The sequence below is a fragment of the Caretta caretta genome, chromosome 6 (genome assembly GCF_965140235.1).
Source record: "Caretta caretta isolate rCarCar2 chromosome 6, rCarCar1.hap1, whole genome shotgun sequence".
Classification (NCBI taxonomy): Eukaryota; Metazoa; Chordata; order Testudines; family Cheloniidae; genus Caretta; species Caretta caretta.
The window spans coordinates 32,795,750-32,813,237 of NC_134211.1; the positions used below are offsets into that span (position 1 = coordinate 32,795,750).

The window sequence follows — 17,488 nt, forward strand, 5'->3', positions numbered from 1 at the left end:
AAAAATACTCTTCACAATGGAAATGGTAGAAGAATGGTTTTCAGTTCATGAACAATATGCTTTCAGCTACAGAACATAATAGAAAGATTAATTTCCCTGTATATATTAATTTTAAATCCAACAATTTAAAACAAACCATTACCTTCAAAGTATTACATTAAATGTGAAACAACAAAAACAGCCGTGGCTATTTGCTGTGAGTGTGTACCAGTCTCATAGTATTGAATATGCTAGGATTAATACATAAAGGAAATTTAAGAGGTGATATTTTTGTCCATTGTTTTCTCTCACATCTCAAAGAAGGTACTAACATGAAAACAGCATTTTTAACTTCAGTTTAATATAACTGGCACATTTTTGGCCATAAATTTTTCAAAGCCTACAGTAAATGTGTATAGTAACAGCATTACCCAATCAGTGCTCAGATTGGCAACCAGCATTCGTCCCAGTAGCTGTAATAAATCAGTACATCTCTCATTCTGGAACAGCATCTTTGAAAAGGCAGAATTATTTTACCAAATTCTATCTAGTGGCATAACAGGTCACACCTGCTATTGTCATATGGAATACTCTGATTCAGTGACCATGATTCTTTCCCTACAACGTTAGCAGAGGTGACTCATGGAAGGAAGTTGCATGGAACTGTTTCATTTGATTCTGCCAATCAGAAGTGACTGCTATGGAAGCGGCTAACTTTGGGCCCAAACCTGCTTCCTTTGTGCTGACTCCTGATCTATATAGTTCAAGCAAGCAGATTGTGTGAAACAGGAACTACAAGACAAGAGTTGAAATGAGCATGGTTGCTACTGCAGCCTTAGGGTTCAGTATTGTGGCCCTTACCAGTAGGCTTTGACCAAGGGAACTGCCGTTGTAGCCTCGTAGCCAAACTCTACTCCTTAATCCCTCGTGTGTTGGCTTGCTTACAAAGACTGCCACAGAGCTAAGATGCATAACACAGTCCTCCACCATTCCCTCTGTGCCCACACTGGTTCAGCTGCACTTGAAACCTCTTACAGCCCTTCCAGGCCTGTAAGGATTTATTCCACTGAAGTCCACGGAAAAACTGCCTTGGATTTCAATGGGACCCAGATGGAGCTCATTGACTGTGAAAGGGGACAGGAATGGCCCATCATGACATAGTACTGTAGGTGAAAAAACATGATTTAGATTATGCTCTGCCATTTCCCTCCATGTTTGAACAGTGACTAGCTCACTAGGAAGTAACATGATCTAAAGAAAAACAATTTTATCTGCCTGATGTGTTATCCAAAGCAACCGCCACTCAGGGGTCAGAGATACTTCACTTGTGTCCTTGCATCCTGCAAGTGAGCATCTCAAACCATTTACCATGAACAATGAAGTAAAAAACAAACAAGCCACCAAACCACACTCGTTTGCCATAATGTCTAACTCTATGTCAGGAAAAGAAGTTGAGGTTAGCTAACACATTTTGGCTAACTCTGACCTAATACTTTTCTGCCTGGGGTCTACTTTGGCCAACTAAATCAAGGTAAACAGCATTACCCTTCATCTATATGAGAGAAGAGTTTGAAGTTAGGTCAGGGTCAGCTAAAACACGTTAATTAACCCTAATCTCTTTTCCTAATATACACGTACCCACTGTATTGTAAAATATACAAGCCTACTGCAGTCTGGAGTGTTGAATGAAAAATAGTAAGATGTTTGATTAAATCTGGGGTTTAGTGGTGAGTCTAGAAGGCTTCTCTCTGTTACATCGTTCAGGTTGAATAAGTTATTCTTTAAGCACATATACACCGCATTCTAACCCTTTACCTTCCAAAATTAACAGGGAAAAATCGTTCCATGAACAATGATGTGAACTCCAAACTGTGAAAGTACATTCATCGATCCAGTGTGAAGAGAATGTGCGTGTGGTCTGGACACTGCCCACTCATTTTTCCAACGCTAATAGGCATTGAAGGCAGGACCTCGTGCGGATAAAAGAAAATATAAGAGTGACAAAGAAACTTCTCCATTTAATAATGAAATAAATAGGACAAAAGTAAAAATAGTCAAAAATTTAATACATGTGCTATACCTTTAAATTACGGAAATAAAGCTATCACAAGATGTCACTAAAACGAAGAGAATAAAGAAAAGGTGCCACAATATTCAACGGATTGACAACCAAGAACAACCTTCTGTTCTTTATAGTAAGGGAGATATTGCCGGGAAGTTCATACAGTGGAGACCACTTAATTACAGAGCCCAGAAGTACTGAACAGCAATTCATTATGCTGACCAGGTTTCTCTCTCAAATCAGGTCTGCATTTCAAAGGGATTTTATCAGAGAATTAAAAAGAACAGAGCTGCCTCTATGCACTCACCAAATCCCAAGATCTGTATTTCAACAAAATCCAAGCAGTCTGAAAGTTATAATTTATGAATGTGGGCTAAAGCCTTTTTACTTAAAATACACAAGCATCCCAGAATCCAGCAGCTTGCAAAGTTAGCACATAAGAGAGCTTGGTATTGCAACAGTAAATCCTATGTGCAGTCTATGCTTGTCAGGTGAGATCACCACAGAAAGTTATTTGAAATAGAAACATGGAACTAGGTTTATGAGTGGCATCATTACTTCACCGTGGCACTGACCTCTACTTAGCTACTGTCCCCTTTGCATTAGAATATAAATCAAAGCACATGGGGTTAGGAATTATTTCTTTAGCTGTTAACAATTTAAGGGTGTTCCACACCAAGATAAATTCTAATTTGAAAGGCTGGTGCACACACCATTTTTGCTAGCAGATACACTCTTATCCAGGCTTTTTATTTAAGTGGACTGAACTGTGAATTTTGAATTGCAAACATAATATAGCCAGTTATACTGTATATGTATACGGTTTTTTAAAAAACAAAATCTTACAAAAACACGATAGGTTAAATAAATAAAAATATCAGTTAAAAATACAACACGCTTACAATTTCTTCTGTGCAATTATGTACCAATATGAAAAATATTACTTTCATCTCTGTCCATTTGCATGGTTCTGTCTCCTGGAACCCACTAAAAGTAATACTGACAACAAAAATAAAGAAAAGTGATTTGCTGACAAATCAGTGCTCTGAGGCTATTAAAAAAAGCTCACACCAGAATTTGTCGTTTTCCTTGCAGCACAGCAGTGACCCAATTTAGTTTAAAGAAAAATGAAACATTGGTAATAATGTTAATATACAAAATATTAGTTTAAAAACTCTAGAATGACCTTCTTAGCAGAAATGGAGGGTGTACATTAGGGCTTACAACATACAGCAAATCTGAAGACAAATTCAGAGAATGCTGAAAGGCTCACTGCACGTTATCTATGGCAAGGAAATACTGCAGCTTTAAAATAAGCTGCACAAATAGTCATCTCTCTCTCTTTCACATGAAAGTGTGTAAAAAGCAAATCAGCAAATAAACTCTAAAATAGATTTATACCAAAAATCCTCCTTTTTTTCCCTTTTAACATTGAGTTTACAGCTTCTGTCCATTTTTCTGCACTATTTTTTGAGATTCCTTCAAGAAAAGTCAAAGTTGTGTTTTGTGGCCATGAACAAGTTCACAATACAACGTATTAGCAGAAAGAACCTTTGCATACTAAGATTTGTTCCTTGTTGCTTTTTTTTAGTGTCTGCGGTGAGACACATCAGATGTCTATTCCTTTGACGAGGGAAGCCTCCAGTGTAATGTTGAACTCCTGCAAGGTCTGCAACACTCGAATCAAGGAATTAACAAGGGTATGATCCTTAATCAATGCTATATCCTCGTACATCTGTGCTGTGATTGGACAGTCTGCAAGCAAGGCAATCCAATGGTGTAAGAGGTGGTCTCTGAGAAAGTCACATTTCAGAATTTGAAAACAAAAACAAAAACCAAGTTAACAACTCACTTTTAATGAAATTATATTTTCAATCTTTTAAAGAAATGTACCACTTTCTCCAGATAAACTGGGGAAGGAGGAATAATACTGTAGTGATACATGACAACTTTATAAGTAGAGAGAACTATAATCTAGGGCAGAAGTGTCCAACCTTCTCAGCCCGAAGGTCAAGCACGTTATTTCAAGGGTAAGAAGCCACAATACCTATGGACAGATTCTCTCAGCAGCTCCTCTTTTGCACCACACAGACAGTGCAAGGAAGCAGAACCCACTCACAAGTCAGCTGCTGGGGATTCCCAAGTTGGCATAGGGCTGGATCCTACACCTCCCTCCCCACAATGGTTCCAGTGGGAAGAGGAGAGGGAGTTGCTGTTCTCACCTGAGCTGAGGCAGATGATCAAGGAGCCCTAACTGGCTGTTCAATCTCAGCTTCCCCACAACACCCCCCCGCATGCCCACTCTCCTGGTTGGCTGTGTAGGAAAGGGGAGCAGTCCTCTGCTAGGCAGTCCACTACGCTTAGGCAGAGCCAACCGAGCTCCCACCCTGTTCTCCTGGCTTGCTGCTCATTGTTTTGGTTTTTCACATTGTACCAATTTTCCAAAATCTCAGATCTTTCCAATTTTGGGTGCTCCTGAGACTCGAGGCTAATTGAGATTCTGTTGTATGTGAGTGTCCAGTTTTATTAAACACCACCTTCTATCTGAAAATCTCAAAGAACTTTGCAAAACATTAGTCCATCTTCACAGCACAAGCAGCCTTGTGACCTCATCTCATCCCCTTCAAACCTTATGTATATGATTCAAAATGTTCCCCTATACCTGGCTCCAAGGCACACCAGCATCTGAAACTTGCCATCCTTCCCAATGTTTCTAGGAGTGTTGTTGATAGCAGTGACAAAGCGACAAAAACTCCTGGCTCTAGTCTGCCAGTTCTCCTCTGGGACTATCTCGTTCTGATCAAGGGTCTCATAATAGGTTTGTGCTTTTTCTTGAAAGAAAGGGAAAGATAGGTGATGGTGGAGTTTGATCAATGAAAATGCCAATATCCATAAATATGCTATGCAATAGTGGTGAGAATGGAGATCAGGGAGGCAGCCCTACTGGGTTCTATTGCTGAGAGACAGTAAACTTAACTTCAATATACTTCAGTATAACAGCTACAACAAATGTGTGTGCTAAAATTACATGAACATTTGTAAAGCAATTTAAGACCCTCAGCTGACAGCCTCTATGTAAGTAGGTATAAGAATGGTCTCGTAGATGGGGCACTGGATTAGGACTCAAGATACCTGGGTTCAATTTCCATTTCAGCCATAGGCCTCCTGTGTGATTTTGGATAAATTATTTATTCTACCCTAGGCCTCAGTTCCCCATCTGTAAAATGGGGATAATACTTTCCTACCTCATAGGAGTGGAGAGAAGATTAACATCTATTAAAGACTGTGAGGCAATCAGATAGTTTGGTGATGAGGGCTATGTAAATACCTCAACAGAACTATGAAGTGCTATTTAAGTGACTCACTTTTTAAAAGACTACGAATTTGAGAGTACAGATATCGTGTGTAGTTTCTAGTGTTTGTATTAAGAAGGCTCAGCAGAACTTTGCTTTGCATTATATCTTTCACACTATCTTTCACAATATCTGCTCTATTAAAAATAACATACGGCTACCAGACCCAAGCTTCCAACTACATTAAACTCCTCCTCCTCATTACCAACTCATTCTAACACCATTTCATTAAGAAATATTCAAAATGCTTAATGCTGCCACCTCCGCCCTACCCCCCAGAATATTGAAGTGCAATACATTTGATATATGAGAATGCCAGTGTTAATATCCATAGAACACAGATTCTTCTTCCCTGAAAGTGAAAAGAGAATGTAACACTTACTGCATTGCATCAGCTCCTTAGCTGGTATAAATCGGCAGAGCTCCAGTGAATTTAATGGAAGTACGCGATTCACACCAGCTGAGAATCTGGCATACAAAAGTGGTGATGACACTACAGAAGGCAGATATATGTACTTTACAGCAACACACTGGCTGTATGGTTTCCTCACACTTACCTAGAAAGTCCCAAATAAAGACATTTTTGAAGAGCCTGGGTGATTTAAATCCATGCTGAAACACCTGCTCAAGAGCTGAAACGAGTCCACTTTCTCCACACAGCAACAGAGTGAGACTACCTCTCTGCCAAGGACATATGGAAACAAACAAAAACATTCTCTTTTTAGTTTTCCAGTTTCTATATAGAAAAGTAAATGATGTGTGTTATTATGGCCAACATTTTTGAAAATGGGTGCCTAAAGTTAGGCTCCTAGACCCATACATAGGCACCAAAAAATGTAGTTTGATTTCCAAACGTCATGAGAATCCAGTAGCTCCTGCTGACTTCTAACACCGTCACATTGACACCCATCAAAATGAGGCTCAAGAAGGAAGTCTTCAGGGTGGCCAGGGCCTATAATGTTTAGGCTGTGAAAATCCAATTCTTTATTATAGTGGGAGCTGTTAGTGACCCCTATATAACAAAAGCTATCTGTGCTAATCTGAGAATTTTCTTTCTTCATTTCAATGAGTAGCCCAGCTTGCTTGCACACTGGAAGCCAAACCAGAGTGGTCAGTCACTGGCAGCAGTGGTATGCCTTGTCTCCTGAAGCTCACTAGTTGAGATAACTTCCACAGCCAGGATAATTCAAATCTACTTTCCTACATTACAGATTGTGTTGAATATAGTTTGAGTAAAAAGCACAATTTCTCCTCCAACTGCAGATCAAGGTCTATCTAATGACAACAAACTCAAATCTTTGGATACCAATTTTCCATCTCTATTCTGGATGAACCATTTGTCTCCAGGGTGGGTGGATCTGTGGATCTTACTTTTCAAAGAAAGGAAATTTCCAGGCAAGCACAAATAAATTTTCCTATTCTTCTGTGTGAAATGGTCCACAGACCCATTACAATGGGATTTGCATCGCAGCATGCTTGCAGTGTGGGAAGCAGGATACCGTTTAAATATGGACACCCAAAACGAGGTAGGTTATACATAAATTATCTCCTGCATCTGCCCTTGGGCACTAAGGTGTTGAGACGACTTCTGCAAAAAGAAAGGAAATTAAATTGGCCAAGATTGGATGATCAATATGAAGAATTTGGTGGACAAATGGCCAGCTAGCAAATCTTAATACGGGAGACATAGCTACTGCTCTTAGCTTGTCAGTGCTCCTAAGGAATAGACTTAGATGCTTAACCAAAGGCAGAATATTTCTTGAATTTACTTAGGGAATTAATGCTATCACAGTGGTGAGGACTGTCTGAATTGTAAGTGCAATACTGGTCTCAGAAAAGCTCACAATTTCAAATTAAAAAAAAAAAAATCTAATCTGATTGGGGACAGCAGCCATCAATAGACTATTCTAATGACCAGGAAGTACACCACCTCCAGCAGGGATTCAATCTAGATAGTGCTGCAAGGAGCAGCATGAGGTTCCGAGGTCACTCTCTCTGACCCTGCAGGGTTGAAGTAAGATTGATGCACTAAGAAAGCATTTAATGTAGGGATTTGTACAAAACTTTCTTTTTCTTGAACCTGCCGAAAATGTTGTACTACAGACATTTGACCTTTTGCTTGGACATTACCACACCTAATAAAAGCCTCCCTGGGGGAATTCAAGGCTATGCTTTACTGGTTTAACTTTGTAGTTGAACTACAGACTTTAAACCAGCCAGAAAAATAAATTCTATTTGTTGATTTCACTTTTGGGGTCTATGAGAGCAATAATCATTTCATCCAAGTATTGACTTTAAATTGGTCTAGACCCAGATGTAGGATTGGCTTTGCAATAGCAGAATTCTTCAGTGAGACAGAGACACCTGAAGATCCAATGCTAGATTAAATCAAGCCTAAGAGTCATGGTCTCTTCAGCCAGGAAGAAAATACAGTATCACTGCCACTCTTTCATTGCTATCTTTTGTATTGGCCTGGGAAGCAGTGGAAACGGAGCAAAGACACAGGTGGGATCTTGCCCAGCTTTACAAGACGTCATTCACCACCTCGTATCATGGGTCTTGACCCAGGGAGGCCATGAGGCACTTTATTTACTGTTTCAAGATACAAAGAAGTCAATCACAAGTCCACCAAACTGATTTAGGATGACATATTTCTGGGTGCAGTCAACACTTTTCTAATCCAACTTCTGCCACATAACTTTAGATATTCACCTCCCCCGTTGGTGGGCAATGCACATAGAGATTGGAAACTTTGTTTCATCCAGGACAGGAGAATTTCAGTCTGGGATGGGGCTGATCACATTCTTCCCAGTTGTTATAAAAGCCTTATCAGACAGATTGACTGTCGTGACCAGAACAAGTCTGTTAAGCATGGAGGAGCAGTGCTCTGAGATGTCAATTGAATCACAGTATTCCAGTTGGTGAATGCTGCGCTCGCTCTTTCTGGTACCTGTACCGCTCGGTCTTTTTGCTTCAGCTTTCTCTCCGTACAGGACCTTGGTCAGAAAAATTGTCTGGGAAAATAAGTGAATTTTCTTATCTAAAGCCAAAATTATTGCTGCCTTGGTCCTGGACAGAAACCCTGAGAGCACATGTAAGACCAACGGTAATGATTAAAGCCATGCTCTGCTTGTCTCAGGCTAGAAATAGCATGGGGAGCAGGCTGCAATGCTCTGAGCTGAAGTAGATCCTGGGTGATTTCATTCACACAGGGGCCTTTCCATGGGTTGCCGACACTGGGATTGGGACAAAGCTGTTCTTGAAATTCTTGCACAGCTCCAGAAGATACCTTCTCTGGACAATGTTCAGTGATCTCATTTGCTCAAAGCTGTTAGAAGCCTTTTTGCTTCCAAACTGAGATCTTGACACCAACCAAGGGTTCAACTCCAGATAGAGCTGTCTGGGAGACATGCAGATAGCCCTGAGGCAACAGATGACAGATAATGATCTTGCACTTGCTCTAGCTACCACTTGCAAAGAAGTATTTTCTCCTTTTGTATTTCTTGAAGAAGTTCATCTTTCCATAGGACTTCTATTCCTCTCTATAGTGCCTGGAATGAATCAGGATTCACTTCTCCAATGCCTCTGAATAGCTCCAGTTTTCCATAAAGTTTCCCATTTTATCACTAAACTAGCTTGGGACTGAACTGTCTAAGTATATGATCCCAAAGATCAAAGCCCGATATATTTATGCATGAAACACGTGTGAATCCCACGCTTTTCAGGAAAAAGCTCTTAGGCCATGTGATTTCTAGTTGAAAGGGATTATACCTGCAATACTGTCCACCCACGTTAGTATTGCTTGTGAATGTGTGCACGGGCTATTAGGGTGTCAGATGACAGTTCAGATTTGTTTATTTTTTGTTGGTTTGATGCCAGCGGAGTTTTCATACCCAAAGGAGGGGGCTGTGACCAAGCTGGCCTGGACTTGACTGCCTGTGAAGGACCTGTATAGTGAGGAAGCCCCTCTCTCTACTGCATGGGATTCACATGGGGCATTTTGGCCTGTACTTCCCTGGGAGGTCTCGGCCTGGATTGTGAGTAGGGATCCTGGGTGGGTGGAAAGAAGGACTGTTATAGAGGTGGCAGCAGCAGGACAAGGCTGGGCCTAAAAGTCTCTCACAGCACTCTTTGGCACTGGCTGCATCCAAGCTGCATCCAATGCCTTGCACCTCTGACCCGTGGGGAAGCAGCGGCTGCTTAGCTCTGCAGGCTACAGAAATTTAGATGTGATCTTCCACCTGGCACGCTGTCCTTGACTTCACTTCCCTCGTGGAGATGGAGGAGGAAGGGTGCCTGCCTCAGAACCAGTTGTTTTCTGGTCCTGCTTGGCTCCTTTCCTGCCAGGGGAAGGGGGGTGCTGAGATAACCCTGCCCGGCCTGGGCTGCATCTGGTCCAGCACAGCCAGCCTCTTCAATCCTTCTTGTCTTCTCTCCTGCTACGGGGAGGGGCAGCAGCAGGGGAGGGGAAATTATGAGGTGACCCCACCCAGATGGGGCAGTGAGATGGAGCTGGTTGAGCTCCCCAGTGAGACACTTGCTAAGGCGGGAGCAGGAGACACAGACCCTTCCTTTTGTCTCTGGCTTTGCTCACTCCCTGGCGGCACCTGTCACTGCAAATGCCTCAGAACGGAAAGCAGAGCTAAAGGGACAATCTCCTTAAAAATCAAACACAGCCCTGGGGCACAGCTGGGAGTTAGACACATTATTAAGCTGAAATATAGTCTACAGGTTTTGGAATAAAAACTGGAATTTCCCCTCAGAAAAGCTCTGCAGGCAGGACGGGCTGGCTGAGTCACTGACCCTTGTGGAGAAAAAAAATGGAGGAACTTCAGCAGGTTGGGGCATGCCCCTGCTGCCAGTGATGGGCAGGTGTGGTCCTGCCCCAAAGCTGCAGGCAGGCTGAGATACCGCTGCAACAGAGCTGTGGGTCTTACCATGACAAAGCAGCTCAGTTGCCCAACACTTCCCATGCTGTAGGCAGTCAAAGCAAGGAATGCCGGGGTCGGCATAATAGAATAACCGATAGTGCAACCAGTAAGCAAACATGCTGCTTCCTTCAGAGCAAGCTATATAGGAAGCAGATGCCCTGCTCTCAGTATCACAATAAAAGTCTCATGGACACAAAAGCACATGCTGCTCTTGTAAGGCCATCACAGGATAAATGAAAGAGACAGCTGAAAAACACACTTGAGTATATCCCAACATGCAGCTTTCTATGAGAAGAGTGAGGTCAAAAGGGATGTTAAGATACTCAGCTACCTTCTAATAATTCCCATAGTAAGTGGGGATGCAAAGAAAGGGGGAACATACTCATACATTTCTTATCTCTAGGAGACGGAAGGGGATGGGAAGACATAACAGCTAAAGCACGAGTCAGACAAGTGTAGTATTCTGTGCTGCTGACATGCCTATCTGCATGCTCCAAACTGTACAAGTGAGAACTATTAAGCCACCCCCAGTTTTGGAAAATATAAATCAACTGACGGCTCATTTATAGGGGCTCTTTATCAAATGCTTGGCTTTTGTCTCACAGTGAATCACTAAAACATGAAAAGATTTATGCAACCACATTAAAAAAAACATATAGGACACTTGAGTGCCAAACAGATGAATCCTAGACAGAATCTGGCCCTTACTGTGGGTTCAGCTACCAGGATGATGGCCATGGACCAAGAACATACAGTAGTACAGTTAGCAGCAAAAGTGATATACTTGGAGGTGTTGTAGACTCCAGGTTGTAGACTCAGAAGCATCAGAAAAATAACAAAGGAGTAGCTAGCAAAAGAAATTCTCACCTCCTTTTCCGGTTTGTGGAAATGTTTGACAATGCCATTCACTGCTTCACCAATAGCTTCCTGTATCTGACCTGTGTTTAACTCTGTGAAAAATAAGAAACCATTTTCATTTACTTCATAAAGGTTTGAGGTGGTACCTGCAGACCAGGGCTTCTAGGGCAGGGTGAGAGAAACCAGCACAGTCATTATCTATTATCTAATATTATCATTATTAGAAGAGGACACGGAAGGCACAAAAATAATGCAATAGATATATTTTTGGGAGGGGCCTTTACTGGCAACAGATAATTTCAAACAATGGAGCATGTCCCTCATGACTTACTTGGTTTGTTATTTGGCGATATCGTGACAAATCTTCTGATCATACTTGGTGACTGCTGCAGTGGTGGGGTCCTGCACTGCCTTTCATCTGCCTCGGTATGTGAAGTTAGTAACTCTCCCACCAGGATCCTCTCTAAACTGCCGTCATCCATCCCCTTTCCAAGCCACCTCCCACATGGAAACCTAAAGACATAAAGGCTTAGAATTGGGGACTGCAAATATTCTGGCTTCTGGATATCCTGACTGACTTCAAAAATTATTTTACTTTCTTACTGACACAGTGGCAAACAAATCAATTCTATTTATTTTTGGCTCTTTTAGCCAGCAGAGGGAACATAAGTTAAATAGTCTTATTCCAGATTTGTGCTGTACAGGGTAATAGATGATGCAGATACACGAAGTAAAACAAGTAGCAGCCTTCCTGTCTTCTGCTCCATACACAGGATATTTGGTTTGGGAGGATTTCTCCCTTCTCCCCCTCCCCCCCATATCAGCATGGTAGCAATCAGGTGATACTTTTAACTTCCAACATTGGAAGCACCTCTGTTAAATTTGTATGCGATAGTCAAAAAGAAGTTAGCACATTGGTTCGCTGCTCAAAATTGCTTATTTAACCTGACATGTTAAACATTTAAGCTCTTACATGGTCACATGGCTTCTTTGAAGCATCTATGAATACTTTCACACCTACAAACAACTCTGTATGCCACAGTTTCCAAATCACTGACCAATCCACTGAAATACAGATATTTGGTAGCCCAGACACCAGGAAGCCAAGTTGGCTCAAATCGAACAAGCTCAATTAGGAAAGCAAACCAGTATCCAAAAACAGAATCCTATCCCTTTGCTTCATGACAAACAAGCTGATATTGTGAACTGAAAGGATTTACAGCTGTCTTCTCACTGACAGAAGGCTGTCATAGCTTATATAAGCAAGAGATAGGCACCAAATCACACTGCAAACAACATACATCATATCTGCAGTAAGAATTATCAAACTCCTCTTACCCTTCTCACGCAGCCCTCACCCACTTTCATTCTGACATGTCCCCAAAAATCAGAGTTCCTCTGATAATTTCATAGAGCTTTTCAGATCTGTGCATGTATTGGTGCACATTATCTGTACTTGATAAGCAGCAAGTTCTAACTGGCTATTTATTTGGTCTCAAGGCAGTTTCCTTTTGAGATGCTTACCCCCCCTCCCTCTATGTCTGCACCTGGTTTATTTGTTTGGGTAGCTAAATATGAACCATCTGTAAATGAAACTCAGTTTATTTTCCAAAAAATCTTAATCCTGCTCAATACCAGAAATCCAGTGACCCTCCAACCCCTTGGGCATCAGCATCTGAAGATGCAGTCTGAGAAGAGGAGCACTGATGAACAGCCAGGTCTGTTATGCTAACTCCCTGCAAAAATTCTACTTACCCAATTTAAAATGCCAGGATGATACTTACTTGTAAGTATGCCCTGTTATTTCGTTTCTGACCATAACATATTCCACTAGCCACTTGGCGTACAGCCCTGAATTATCATGTCCTATTTGTACTGTGGTGAGTTTTCCCAGGTTCTGGCACTGCAAATTAAACAAGTTATCTGTTATGTTGAAACAAAGAGAAATTGACATTGGCTGAAGCAGTGTAGTCCAGGGGGAGAGGGTGCTGGGAGAGGAGTTGGGAAACCTGAGTTCTAATCCCTGCTCTGCCACTGACCTGCTATGTGACCCTGGGCAAATCCCTTTAACTCTCCATGCCTCTGGTTCTCCTCTGTCTTGTCTATTTGGACCATAAGATCTTTGGGCAGGGACTGTCAATTAATATGTGTTTGTATAGCATTTACTACAAGTGTACAGCAATCTCTGTTGGGATGCCTAGGTACTACTGCACTAAAAATAACAATATCAAAGAATAATGCACTATTAACACCTATACACTGTGGAGTCTACCATGAAAAAAAAGAACAAGAAACTCATATGTCTGTCTTAAAGCTCTTTCCTTTTGCTTAGTGGCAGGATCTGGAAAAGGTAAGCTTTCCTCCCCCGTTTACAATACCGTGGGAACCTGCAACCTCCACAACATTTTAGAAATGTTTGGTACTAAAATTAGACAGGATATTAGGTACCTTGATATTTAGAGGAAATAATGTTTGCTCACTAAACACAAAGAGAACTAATCTAAAAAAAGAACTGACAAGTCACCAAAAAACTTACCCTACAGATGAAAAAGCAGCCACAATGTAGGGTGAGGTGATGATGTAAAAGTCTTAGACAAAATTAATATTAAGCCAGAAGTCTCACCCTCCTCACTTAAGCTTATTTTACCAATCATTCTTCTCTGCATACTGCTTAAATACAGGTGTAGTTTGATGGGTACAGGCATAGATAACATTTGTGACTACAACACTGATGAAACATTACAAAAAATATGAATTTAAATTGAACAAAGAATGTTTTACCAACAAAATATTTCCTTGTGTCAATAATACGAACCTCAAATGTCATCTCCAATATATTCCTGGGAATCTGTAGGACTCCTGTTTCACCCAACTCTCCTGAGATACAGATCCAAGGGTTGGCAGTGAACATTGAGCCACCAAGTTTCTTGCTAGGAACAATCAATATATGGTATGGGATCACTGCAAATACAAGAAGTAACTCACTTAAAGAATACCCTCCAAAAAGAATAATCATGTAAAATAGTAAGTTACGCCTTTTCTGTTACACTATCTTTTCCTCTTTATGTTTAATAATAATTTAATCTGTTATCAAATGCCAAAGAATTGAATGGCAAATTTAGAAGCACACAAAAATATTTGTACATAGTGAGTGATCAGGAATATGCAACTGATGCTAAAATAAATGCTGCAGTATATTAAAAGTAGAGTTGATGACAAACACCATAAAAAAGAATAAAAATGTACTTTAAATAATGTGTTTGCATTAATTTAGTCCTTTTTCATCTGGAGATCTTAAAAAATCACATCACTAAGATGGTTACCGTCCCCATTTTACATTTAGGAAAACGAAGGCACCCAGGTTAAATGGCTTGCCGATGGTTATGCAGGGAGTCTGTAGGAGAACTGGGATTAAAAGCCAGTTATTTTATCTAGCTCTGTGCCTATATTTTTGTTATATAAACACACATGCACTCAGAGCAGGCTTTGCCATGTGCCTTAATTCGGACCGACATACTCAATCACACACTGAAACTTCAACTTGTTAGGCTTGTTTGTTGCCAATATTTACTGCAACAAAGCTATTACATTTTAAGATGATAAACGCTGTAGCTGTCCAATTCTAGATAGTACGTACTATAGCACTGTGCACCTGGCTGTACCACATATTGCATTAATCTGAATGTAAAAAGTAAAAAAAAAAAAATTCAAGGACCAAGTAATAAACTATTAATAAAAGTGTTTTTTAAAAAAATTGAGTTTGGGCATCAAGCACTTATTTTCTTAGCATTTCACGTATGAGCAGAGAAGCTGGGTTATGGCTCCTCTGACTCGAGAACACTGAAAAAATATAAGTATTACTCAACTGCCTAACATTATGGTGTAGAACTCTAGTGCATGGCCTCTATTTACCAAACTGCTTTTATAGAGAATTCAATTATGTGAATGGTCACTGTGTTCTTTGGCAATTTACGTGGTTTTGTAATGTATAAATGGCTTATTGTGAAGGCTGTTCAACTGAAGCAATTAATATATTTCTCTCTCAACATCACCTCATCTGACAGTGGCCTCAAGAAAGCATTTGGTACTGGATTTTCTTAAACGCTTGGTGCCCATGACCTTTAAAACTGTTAAAACTCTTCTCCTTTTCATTCCCCCGCCACCCCCCGATGTATTGTTAATTGCAGCATTAGTGATAGCTTAGCAGTATCCAAAACAAGAACTTAGTGTTGGACAGTATTTCTCCTCAGTAAGTTCTGTTGTACTGACACATTTTTCATTTAAAACCAAACAAATTATGTCCCTCAGCCAATGATTTGGCTAAATGAGGTTGCTCTGAAATTCTTCATTTATAGGGTAGCGATATTCAGTTCACACTATAAAGTGGGAATTAAGCAACATTGATAGCTTTATTAGTTTCATGTTTCACACAGGCAACTCCTATTGATCATAGTGCTCACACACTGAGAGTAACACAAACTCCTTAGCAATAGAAGGATAGGTATTACCACCTCTCAGGAATTATATTAAAAATGACAGTGACATAGTTGTACATATCTGAATGTGAACAGGAAATTAATGCAGCTCTGTGAAAGAACATATCAAAACAGCTTAGAAAGTTGCATAAGGAGAAGCAACTGAAAGCTGGGAAGAGCAGCATGGCAGGGAAAACGGATACTTACAGATTGTTGTGAAAACATTGGTAAAGCAAAAGTAATCGACAGCATTAAATGACAGGAGATGATAGAGGAACTGTTCTTTCTCGTCATCACAGCGGAGAAAGGCATAACGCTTGTACAGTTTTCTGACAAAACAAAAATAAGCTATGACAGTAACAAGATCTTTTCAGTCGTATGTTTTCTATTATATTAGGTAGAACTGTGAAGAATATGCAAGCAATTACAAATGACAAGAAGTATGGGTGCTGAGAGCATTTAAATCAGCCAAGACACGTAGGCATCCTGCAAGTCTGTTCGTTCTGGAATGTGTCAATTCAGTTTGTTGTGCTATTCTCAACCCCTTTTGCCAGCTTAGAGAGCTGCAGAAAGTTCAGAGAGCACCACACCCTCTGAACTTAATTTAGGATACAGTTCGTTAGAATAAAAGATCTCACTGTGTATATGCAGAAGGGGATTTTACCTTTTGGGGTAAGATCCTCACGCTTGCTCTGGCCCATTTATGCTATGTAAAAATACTGGAGTGAGGTAAAGTAGCCTGAAAAGCCCCATACCCAGCTAGGTGAGGATCCTGCTGGGGCAAGCCCAGTAGATAACAGTTGTAAGATTGTTCCCTGAGTAGGCAGCATTGTCAATGGGGCCACAGCACTGCAGAGATTCTGGACAGCTATGGTGCGGCCCAGAGAGGCTGCTGTAATTGAGGCTACATCTGTACTGTGACCTGGAGGTGTAGTTTCCAGCTCATGGAGACACGCGTGCGCTAGATTTGATCGAGCGGACATGCTAAAAAGAGAAGCGTAGCTTCTGAGGCACCAGGAGCTCGCTGCCCAAGTACAATCCTGTTCAAGACCTAGGTATGTTTTTGGGACAGCTAGCCCCTCCCACCATTCATGCCACTGCAGCTACACTTCTATTTTTAACATGCTAGCTCAATCAGAGCAAGCGCAGGAATGTCTCTGCAAGCTGAAAATTATACCTTCCAGCTCCAGTTTAGATATACCCTTACACAGGTCCCCAGGACTGTTTAAGTAGTCCCTGGAGCATCCCAGGATTGGTAGTTTAGAGAAGCCATTCCCTCTACAGAGGAATCAAATGTAGACAAAGGGAAGCAATTGTGTATAGTGATCAGCATTATTTATTTGCTAAACACCACCTTGTGCTTGGACACTGTACAGGACCCAAAAGGAGAACTTACAATCTCTATCTTTACAAATCAAAATCCGAGTTGGAACAAACCCTGGCCTGATATTATTCACTAGTACATAGCGGTAATCATTATTTTTGTTAGGTTGATGCAGCTGCAGCCAAAAAGCCACAGAACAGACGTGGTCACTTTCTATTTATTGATTACAATATTATTTTTATGGATGACTACACAATACAGAATTACAAGAGACATCCAGAAATGAAGAGCAATTAAGCAAAAAAACTTCTCTCTTCTGCAGTATCACAACTAAAGAAATCAGCATTAATGAATATCCACAAAAGACGAGCATGCAAAGATAAATCAAACCAGCTCAACCCATTCTTATTAAGGACATAAGAATATTTAAACAGAAAAGACGTAAGAGCAGTATAAAATTTCTATCGCAACCAAGTGTATTATGGACAGATTGTTCCTTCTAGGCA

At 40.8% G+C, this 17,488-nt stretch overlaps 1 protein-coding gene across 5 annotated transcripts in view; it reads right to left on the minus strand.

The window, feature by feature from the left end:
• Nucleotides 1–1,977: 1,977 nt before the first annotated feature.
• The window catches only part of DENND5A (DENN domain containing 5A), a 109,125-nt gene continuing 93,614 nt past the window's right edge, over nt 1,978–17,488 (minus strand). For all 5 annotated transcript variants that reach the window (XM_048855657.2, XM_048855655.2, XM_048855656.2 and 2 more), the window contains 8 exons: nt 15,866–15,987; nt 13,999–14,144; nt 12,968–13,086; nt 11,515–11,696; nt 11,193–11,275; nt 5,952–6,075; nt 4,704–4,872; nt 1,978–3,834 (listed from right to left, as the gene is read on the minus strand). In XM_048855657.2, the coding sequence (XP_048711614.1) occupies nt 3,651–3,834; nt 4,704–4,872; nt 5,952–6,075; nt 11,193–11,275; nt 11,515–11,696; nt 12,968–13,086; nt 13,999–14,144; nt 15,866–15,987 (1,129 nt within the window). In that variant the 3' untranslated portion in view covers nt 1,978–3,650. The remainder of the gene's footprint in view (nt 3,835–4,703; nt 4,873–5,951; nt 6,076–11,192; nt 11,276–11,514; nt 11,697–12,967; nt 13,087–13,998; nt 14,145–15,865; nt 15,988–17,488) is intronic.